At 37.1% G+C, this 10,308-nt stretch overlaps 1 protein-coding gene across 1 annotated transcript; it reads left to right on the forward strand.

Moving 5' to 3' along the window:
• Positions 1–8,327: 8,327 nt before the first annotated feature.
• Positions 8,328–9,287, forward strand: LOC102831216 (olfactory receptor 1044-like). Its single transcript, XM_006877788.1, has one exon. The coding sequence runs from the start codon at positions 8,328–8,330 to the stop codon at positions 9,285–9,287; it is 960 nt and encodes a 319-aa protein (XP_006877850.1).
• The last annotated feature ends 1,021 nt before the right edge of the window (positions 9,288–10,308 follow it).

A 10,308-nucleotide genomic window follows, 5' to 3' on the forward strand; every position in this document is an offset into this window, starting at 1 on the left:
TATTTCTGGCTATTCCTTTCCCTCCCCCTCAGGTGTTTATTTTATAATGGTAGGGCAGGGAAACCAAGATTCAAAAGACAGCCAAGCATCTTAACATTATTTCCCCCTTTTCCCAATTCCAATCATGTCTCAATCCCTGTATCCCAGAGTCCTGTTGTTCCAAGGTTGTGCATACGTCATTACTTACCTCTGTCCCACTTAGCCCATGCAAACCTGCCTAATTGTTCTCCCATCAGCCTTGTTATTCCATTCCTGTCACCTTTCTTGTATCTTGGCCCCCTCACTAGCACCCAAACTATCCTGTGTCTATTCCCTACCCTGTGTTCCACCTTCCCCTCCGTCTCCTCACCCCACCACCCACATCCAAGTAATTAGCAAAGAATCCCCCACTACCCTTTAGTATGGGTTCTTTTCCTTAGTTTTTTTTATAGTAGTGGTCCTATGCAGTATTTCTCCTTTTGTGACTGACTAATTTTACTCAACATAATATCTTCAAGATTCATCCATGTTATGTTGTGGTTTGCAGCTTCCTTGTTATTCTTCATGGTACCATAATATTCCATTGTGAGTATGTGCCACAGTTTGTTTATCCATTCTTTAGTTGATGGGCAGTTAGTCTCCATCTTTTTGCTATTGTTTATAGTGCTGCTATGAACTTTGGTGTGCATATATCTACTTGTGTTATGGCTCATATTTCTTGTAGGTAAATACCAAGTAGAGGAATTGCTGAATCATAAGGTATTTCTATTTCCAACCTTCTGAGGAAGTGCCATATTGCTTTCAAGAGGTTGGAATGTTTTGAAATTCCACCAGCAATGCAGAAGAGTCCCAGTCTCTCCACATCCCCACCAGCATTTATTGTCCTCTACTTTTTTGATCTTTGCTATTATTGCTGATATGAGATGATATCCCATTGTTGTTTTGATTTGCATCTCTCCAATGGCTAGTGATCATGAACATTTCTTTTATGTTTGTTGGCAGCCTGGATCTCCTCCTTGGTGAAATGTCTGTTCATGTCCTGTGCCCACTTTTTAATTGGGTTATTTGACTTTTTCTTGTAGAGGTGTTGTAGTTTCCTATCTATTTTAGAAATAAGTCCCTTGTTTGATGTGTGATTGCAGCAGATTTTTTCCCATTCTGTGGGCTCCCTTTTTACTCTTTTGGTGAAGTCTTTTGTTTTATTTTTTTTATTTTTAGTATGTCCCACTCATTTATTTTGTCTACTTTTGTTTGTGTAGTTTTCAAAATGTTTGGTAGTCTGTGTATTCCCTGAATTAGTTCCCTCACATTTGTTCCTATTTTTTCATTGATGGCCTTCATAATCATGGGATTCAGATTTAGGTCTTTAATCCACATTGAGTTGGTTTTTGTATAAGTCATGAGGTGAACGTCTTGTTTCAGTCTTTTACAAATTGCTTTCCAGTTCTGCCAGCACCATCTGTTAAAGTGACTATCTCCTTCCATGCAATATATTTAGGTATTTTGTGAAAAATCAGTTGGCTGTATATAGATGTGTTAATTTCTGGATTCTCAATTCTGTTCCATTGATCTATGTACCAGTACCAGACTGTTTTGACCACTGTAGACGTGTAGTAAATTTTGAAGTCAGAGAGTGAGAGGTTTCCAACCTTATTCTTCTTCTTAAGCAATGCTTTGCTTATCTTGGGTCTCTTTCCTTTCCATATAAAGTTTGTAATTGTTTTTTCCATCTCTTTAAAGAATGTTGTTGGAATCTGGATTGGGATTGCATTATATTTGTAAGTTGCTTTGGGCAGTATTGACATTTTCACAATGTTAAGTTTTCCTATCCAGGAGCATGGTACATGCTTCCATTTTTGTAGTTCTCTTTTGGTTTCTTGTAGTAGTGTTTCGTAGTTTCTTTGTATAAGTCCTTTGTTTCTCTCATCACATTTATTCATAGATATGTCATCCTTTGGACCTATTTTAAATGGTATTGATTTCCTAATGTATTTCAAAGCTGTCATTTTTGGTACACAGGAATCCAGCTGATTTTTGTATGTTGATCTTATATCCTGCCACTTCGATGAATCTTTCAATGTTATAGTAGCTTTTTGACTGACTCTTTTGGGTTTTCTACATATAGGATCATATAATCTGCAAATAGAGTTTTATTTCCTCTTTGCCAATTTTGATGCTCTATGTCACTTTTTATTTTAAGTATTTTTAGGTTATTTTGTCAGTTGCATATAAATTTATAATTGCTATATCTTATCCAGAGTCCTGGTATGGTGCTGTAGCATAAGTACTTGATACAAGGCTGAGTTGCCAGTTCAAACTCACCAGCCTCTCCTTGGAAAGCCTATCAGGGTAGCTCTGTCAGAACTGACTTGATGGCACTTAATAACAATATATTTATAGTTTGTCAGTTAAATACTTGTATTACTAAATTACTGGGAAAACAATAACAAACATTACATTTGAAAACAGAAAAATAGGTTTTTAATTGTCTTCCAAATCTTCACATCCCGAAAATGCTTTGAAACATAATGGATTATCTTCAGTTTCTTCAAAAACACATTGTTTTTTAATAAGGTTTGAAATGTTGTACTTCTCAAATACTTGCTATAGCCACAGATTTGGGTGTGAAATTATCCAGAAAGTGTGTCCTCCAGGTAGGCCATCAAGTAAATTACATAATAATAAAAAATAGTGACAACCTAAATATGGAAATTACTACAAACATTAAGTCCAAAAAATGAGTATTATGCCTTACAATGCCAGGAATTGATTTTTGGGGAAAATGTATGTTCAATTCCTTAAAAACTACATTGTAAATCTTTTCAACTGGTAGTTCTTACATTTTTTTTCAAAGACACATTCAAACTCCATCACTAGAAAACATCAATTTAATTAGTTAATACAACTAAGACAGCATTAAGTAAATAGCATTTCAAAACTTAGGGAACATTAGGGCAATGATGTTTTGTTTGGTTTGGTTTTAAGTTTTTATTGTGAATTGAGTGATAGTTTACATGGGAGAACATCAGCTTTACACTTAGGGCAATGATGTTGTACTGAAGGCAGTGCTTGTTTAAAACCAGAGAATGACATTAATTATTCTCTAACCTGCCTTAAGCTCCCAGTGGAATGTGGGATGTTATTTTTCTGATAATCTTACTTGCATCATGGGACAGAGTCACTGACAAAACTCTGCAGTTTGCTGTCATCCATATACACTGAAAGAAGAAATAGGAGCATCCTCTACCTAGTAGGTAAGTACAAAGACTGTATGTATGACAAAGTTGGGGTGAATATTTTTGTATAATAATAGAGTAGAATAAAACAGAATTATTCTTTAATGTTCTGCAAATGCATCTTCTTTTTGAAACGACTGAACCAACCCTACTTGCACAAGTTCTGCATCATATTGATCTTCATTTGTTGTAGTTGCAGCTTTTAAACCATAGAAAAGGCTTCAAAGCCTCTTCTTGCACTAAAAACAAAACAATAAAAACTCACTCCCATTGAATCAATTTGGACTCAGTGCAACACTTTGGACAGAATTAACTCACCCATAGGGTTTCTGGGTCTATAAACATTGAGGAAAGCCAACTGACTCATCTTTCTCCCAAAGAGTGAATAGTGAATTAAGACCTTTAGCTTTTTGATTTACATCTTAATGAATGCTTGATCCATAGTGTCCTGAGGGTCCCTCTGAATCCAGATCAAAGTACAGGTAGCTCCCTGTCAATGTACTGTCACAATCAAATTTAAATTATCTTCAGCAAAATTTTACTTGCTTATAGCATTAATATTGTTCAATGGTTTCTGAGTTCTGTTGGGTCACCTTTCTTTTGAATGGGCACAAATATAGATCTTGTCCAATCAGTTGGCCAGATACTTCCAATTTTCTTGAAATAGATGCCTTTATTTCTGCATCAAGTTCTTGAAAGATTGCAATTTTGTATTCTGCCAATTCCTAGAGCCTTGTTTTTTTGACAATGCCTTCAGTACAGGTTGGATTTCCTCTTTCAGTACCATCGGTTCTTGATCATATGCTACCTCTTGAAATGGTTGAATATACACCATTTATTTTTTATACAGTGACTCTGTGGATACCTTCTATTTTCTTTTAGTGCTTTCTGCATCATTTAGTATTTTACCATGGAGCGCATTAATATTACAAGTCAAGGCCTGAGTATTTCCTTCAGTTCTTGCAGCTTGAGAAATGCTGAGCATGTTCTTCCCTTGTGCTTTTCTAAATCCAAGTCTTTGCACATTTCATTATAAAACTTGGCTTTGGCTTCTCAAGCTGCCCTTTGAAATTTTCTATTTGACTACCTCATTTATTTCCTGTTGCTTTAGCTTCTCTACACTCAAGAGCAATTTTCAGTTTCTTCTGACATCTGTTTTTCTCTTTTTCTTCTTTCCTTTATTTTAAATGACCTTTTGCTTTCTTCCTATACGATGTTCTTAATATCATCCCACAATTCTCCTGTCTTCAGTCTTTAATGTCTAACGCATCAAATCTGTTCTTAAGGTGGTATTAATTTAGGTCTCGTGGACTTGCTTTAATTTTCTTCAGCTTCTGCCTGAACTTACATGCAACCAATTGATTATCTGCCCCTGGTCTTATTTTGGATGATGATATTGAGCTTGTCTACTTGCTCTTCCCATAGGTGCTGTCTCGTTTTTTTGTTTGTTTTTCTTTCTTTCTTTTTTATTCCATCTGGTGAGGCCCACATGTATAGTTGCCTTTTATGTTTCTTAAAAGAAAAAAAAAAAGGTATTTCCAATATATGTCACTGATACTGTTAAGTGTTGTTAAGTCAATTCTGACTCATAATGACCCTGTGTTGGGTTTCCAAGGAGCAGCTGGTGGGTTTGAGCAGCCGACTTTGTGGTTCAAACTCCAATGTTGATCCTACAGCAAAACAGTCATTAGAATTGCAAAATTCTATTGTATTATCTGTAGAATCATTTCTATCACTAGTAACTAAAAATCCCTAAGTGTACGGGGACTCTAGGATATAATATAACACACATATTTAGGATAGACTTGAAGTAAATTTGTGTACAATGAAAATTAACTAGTTACCACAAAGTTGCTTCTCAAGAAGCATTTTTACATCAAACAAACAAATAATCCATAATCTGAAACTTTTTGAGATAATTTAAGCAGTGAGGAAAATTTTTTCACTATTGATTTTTAAAAAGTAAGACTATATGAGATTTCATTTTATTTGCATAACATTTATTCTTAATGAGCTTTCCAGTGTGTACAAAGCCATTTGTTTATTTTTCTCAAAGTCATGTTTCATTTTTCATGTATAAAAGAAATGACAAAGACAAAAAGAGAGAAGTCTGACATCCTGGCTTTAGTAGCAAGAATGTTTATTTTGTATTTGTTATCGGAGTTCTGGTGTGATGCTGTGGGCTAGTGCGTCAAACTACAAAGTCATTTGAACTGAAAGGTCAGTGGTTCAAACCCACCAGCTAAACTTATACAGGGTCGCTAAGGGTCAAAACCGACTCGAAGTCACTTCACAACAATAATCACGTCCTAAACCTAACTTTATATTTGCATTCGTATTTTCATTATGAACAACAGTTCAACACAGTAGGTAAAATATATGAAAATAGTCCACTTAAAAATAATACAGTAGAGAAGCTAGAAATAATATATAAATAATTCAAATATTTTAACTACTTATGAAAAAGATGCTGGTGGTGGTTATGTGCCGTGGAGTCAGGTCCTACTTACAGCGACCATGTATAAGGTTTCCGAGGCTGTAAATCTTTACGGGAGCAGAAAGTCTCATCTTTCTATCGCGGAACCCCTGGTAGTCTCGAGCTGTTGTCCCTGAGATTAGCAGCCAGACTTATAACCACTAGGCTACCAGAGCTTCTTGAAAAAGATGTTTGTTGTTGGTGATGTTAAGTGCCGTATAGTCTGTTCTGACCCATAGAAACCCTGTGTAGGGATTCCAAGGAGTGGCTGGTGAGCTTCAACTCCCGACCTTGAGGTTCAAACCGACTTTGCAGTCCAGTGCATTAACCCACAGTTCCGCTTATTGGAAAGCACAAAATACTTTTAGTTTGGCAAATTATCTTAAAAACTTGCCAGTATTTATTTCATTTGATTCATGCTTTAGATACAAAGATGTTGTGAAACACCATATCAAGAAACCCTTGGAAATAACTGAAGCATCTACAACAGGAATCCTCTACAACAGGAATCCCGGTGTGGTGCTGTAGGATAGATGTTGTTGTTGTTGTTGTTATGTGCCGTGGAGTCAGTTCAGACTCATAGGGACCCTGTACAGGGTTTCCGAGGCTGTAAATCTTTATGGGAGCAGAAAGCCTCATCTTTCTTCCGAGTAACAGCTGGTAGTTTCGAACTGCTGACCTTGTGATTTGCAGCCCGATTCGTAACCACTATGCTACCAGAGCTCCTTGTAGGATAGATACTGAACTGTTAATCACAAGGTTAGCAGGTCAAAATCACCAAGGGTTCCATGGACACCCTTACAGAGTCACTATAAGTCAGAGCAAACTCAATAGCACAAAATAACTGCAACAGAATCTATTGAGTTTATTGAGACTAGAATGGCGACCTTGGGTTTCTGAGTCAGAAAATATATGAATTTAAAGTCAAGCTGTACTAAAGACAGGCTGTCTGACCTTGCTTTTAGGTGCTTAATCTCACTTTAAAATGGACATAATTAGATTATTTTTATCATAAGGAATTGATAGGAAAAAGTGAAGTAAATAAACACCTATGAGCATAATATTGTGTCTTTCAAAAAGTTACCTACTTTTAGTCTTTTCATTATTAAGGTCACTTTCTGTGTTAAGTGATGGAAACTAAATAGAAGAATATGCTCTCTGCATGGAATGTATGTGGAAGCTGTGTCTGCACAGGACTGAAGGCCAATCTCTGTCAAGATGATACTACCAAGGAAGCCTCAATCAAAACAATAGTTTAAATTTTAGGAAAATTAAGGCTCAATTTTAAATACTATAATATACAAGCATTTTGACTAAGCACAAGTTGTTGAGGATTGACTTCTGCTCCACAGTTTTACTTGACTGTTGTAAAATGATGAATAACAAACTCTTGACAATTCAACATTTCTCTCAGCTGTGATTCAGTGACACCAAGTATATTAATCATGTAATGAAACCATCACAAATATCTGTTGCCAGATTTCCATCACATAAACTTATACATAATTCTTCCTAAATAGTGACTTACTTTTCCTTCCTTCCCCTAATCCTTGGTTGTTGTTGTTGTGAAGTGTAGGTAAGTTGATTCCAACCGATAACGGCCCTGTATAGGGTTTCCGAGGAGCAGCTGGTGAGCTTGAACTGCCAACCTTGCATTTCAAACAGATTTGCAGTCTGGAGCATTAACCCACAGCACCACACCAGGACTCCCTGGTTGTTGTTGTTGTTAGGTGCCATCTAGTCAGTACCAACCCATAGTGACCTTATGCACAGCTGAACAAAACACTGCCCTATCCTGGGCCAACCTCACTACTGTTGCCATGCTTGAGTCCATCAATGCTGCCACTTGGGCAATCCATCTCTCTGGGGGTCTTCCTCTTTTTCTCAGACCCTCCACCTTACCAAACATGATATCCTTATCCAGTGACTGGTCCCTCCTGACAATATGTCTGAAGTATGAGAGACAAAAATTTGGCCATCTTGGCCTCCAAGAAGCACTCTGGCTGCACTTCTTCCAAAATGGATCTATTGGTTCATTTGGCAGCCCATGGCACTGACTCCCTGGTGACCACTATCAACTTCTGTTCTCTATACATTTACCTATTCTGGGTAGTTTACATAAGTGGAATCATGTAGAATTTACCTTTTTGTGATTGCCTTACTCCACTCAGTGTAATGTTTTCAAGGTTCATTCCTGTAGTAGCATGCAGAATGATCAAGATTTCACTTCTCTTCGTGATTAAATAGTATTCCATTATGCTATTTGTTTACAGTCATGAGCCGGCAGAGGCATATAACAGAGTTTTTAACCTTTGCATATGCATTGATTTTGTGGGGAAAGAAATTCACCTTTCCAAAAAATATTACTATTTGTTCTTAGCATTATTCCCTGGCAATGACTAAACTAATATTTTTTTTAATATTGTTGTTGCTGTAAAGTGCCATCAACTTGGTTCTGACTCATAGCAACCCTGTATAGAGTTTCCAAGGAGCAGCAGATGGTGGGTTTGAACAACATGTTCATATTGGCAATTAAAACTCTATTCAGAATATTATATGAAATGACTATTTATACAAACAGCAACTTGAAGTTAACTCTCCTTTCTTCTCCTCATCCAGATGTTCTGAAGAAACACATGGCTCAGATAAATTGCACCCAGGTGACAGAATTTATTCTTGCTGGCCTCACAGATCGCCAGGAGCTGAAGATGCCCCTCTTTCTGATATTCTTATCCATCTATCTTTTCACAGTAGTTGGCAACCTGGGTTTGATCTTAGTCATTAGAACAGATGCAAGACTCAACACACCAATGTACTTCTTTCTTAGTCACCTGGCTTTTGTTGACTTCTGCTACTCTTCAGTCATTACACCCAAAATGCTTGGAAATTTCTTGTACAAAGAAAACAGTATCTCCTTCAATGCATGTGCTACTCAGTTAGGCTGTTTCCTGGCTTTAATGACAGCCGAGTGCTTGCTGCTGGCCTCTATGGCCTATGATCGATATGTGGCCATTTGTAACCCATTGCTTTACATGGTGGTGATGTCTCCAGGAATCTGCCTTCAGCTCGTAGCTGCTCCCTATAGCTACAGCTTCTTGGTTGCACTGTTTCATGCCATCCTTACCTTCCGTCTATGCTACTGTCATTCCAATATCATTAACCATTTTTATTGCGATGACATGCCCCTCCTTAGGCTGACTTGCTCAGATATTCACACCAAACAGCTGTGGATCTTTGCCTGTGCTGGTATCATGTTCATTTCCTCCCTTCTAATCGTCCTTGTCTCCTACATTTACATTATTTCTGCTATCCTGAGGATGCGCTCTGCTGAAGGCAGGCGTAAGGCCTTCTCCACATGTGGCTCCCACATGCTGGCAGTCACCATTTTCTACGGGACCTTAATATTTATGTACTTGCAGCCCAGCTCAAACCATTCCCTGGACACAGACAAAATGGCGTCTGTCTTCTACACAGTGATCATTCCCATGCTGAACCCTTTGATCTACAGCCTCCGGAACAAGGAGGTGAAAGATGCACTAAAGAAAATTGTCATCAGTAAAAACCAGGTCTTGGTGTTCATAAAGCTTAAAAAGTGACTTGAATAAATAAAAATGGACTTTTCTTTACGGTCTGATTTTATCTTTATATTAAATACATAGCAGAACGCTTCTTAAAAAAATAGGTGATAAGTATACATCTGTTAACTTCACATGAAATTATTTTCTAGAGACTCATAAAAAATGGCATTTCATATGTGTTGTTGTTAAGTGCTATCGAGTTGGTTATGACCCATAGCAACTCCATATAGAGTTTCTGAGGAGCAGCAGGTAAGCTTGAGATACAAACTGACTTTGCAGTCCACCTCATTAACCAGGTGCCACACCAGGACTTAAGGAATCAGATTATAGCTGCACCATCTTATGGCTAGTACTATATGTGAATTATAGTACTGAAAATACAGTAAATATATATAAATATACTCTATTTACAGTACTATAGTTCACATGTAGTAGTAGCCAGGAGCTCTGGTAGTGTAGTGGTTATGAGTCGGCATGCTAACCTCAAGGTCAGCAGTTCGAAACTACCAGCTGTTACATGGGAAAAATTTGAGGCTTTCTGCTCCCATAAATATTTACCATCTCAGAAACCCTATACAGGCTCACTATGAGTTGGAACCGACTCCACGGCACACTACCACCACCACTACCATAAGAAGTTGTAGCCATTTTCTGATGTCTCAAGTAGAAAATATTTTGGCAGACAATTTATTCTCTGGTTCATAATGATTTATACAATGGCTCTTGTTTCTAAAAAGCACAATGCATAAAAATGACTAAGTATTCATATATACAACTAAGTATAGATAGAGCAAGGATAATAGTTCATGCTCAGTTCAGAATTCTAAGGCTGCTCTGAAAACATATTTCAAGTAAAAATCAAAGACACATATTCCAAGTCATTTTTCCTGATTTACAAACTTCTTTGAAAATGTACAGCCATATCACACTGGTTCATATGTATATTTTTAACAAACACTTTTATTAAAGAGAACAATATTCTTCCAACACAAAGTAGAGGTCAACAAAATAAGGAAGACCGTCAATGAGATGGATTTCT

Source organism: Chrysochloris asiatica, unplaced genomic scaffold (genome assembly GCF_000296735.1).
Source record: "Chrysochloris asiatica unplaced genomic scaffold, ChrAsi1.0 scaffold00599, whole genome shotgun sequence".
NCBI classification, from domain to species: domain Eukaryota; kingdom Metazoa; phylum Chordata; class Mammalia; order Afrosoricida; family Chrysochloridae; genus Chrysochloris; species Chrysochloris asiatica.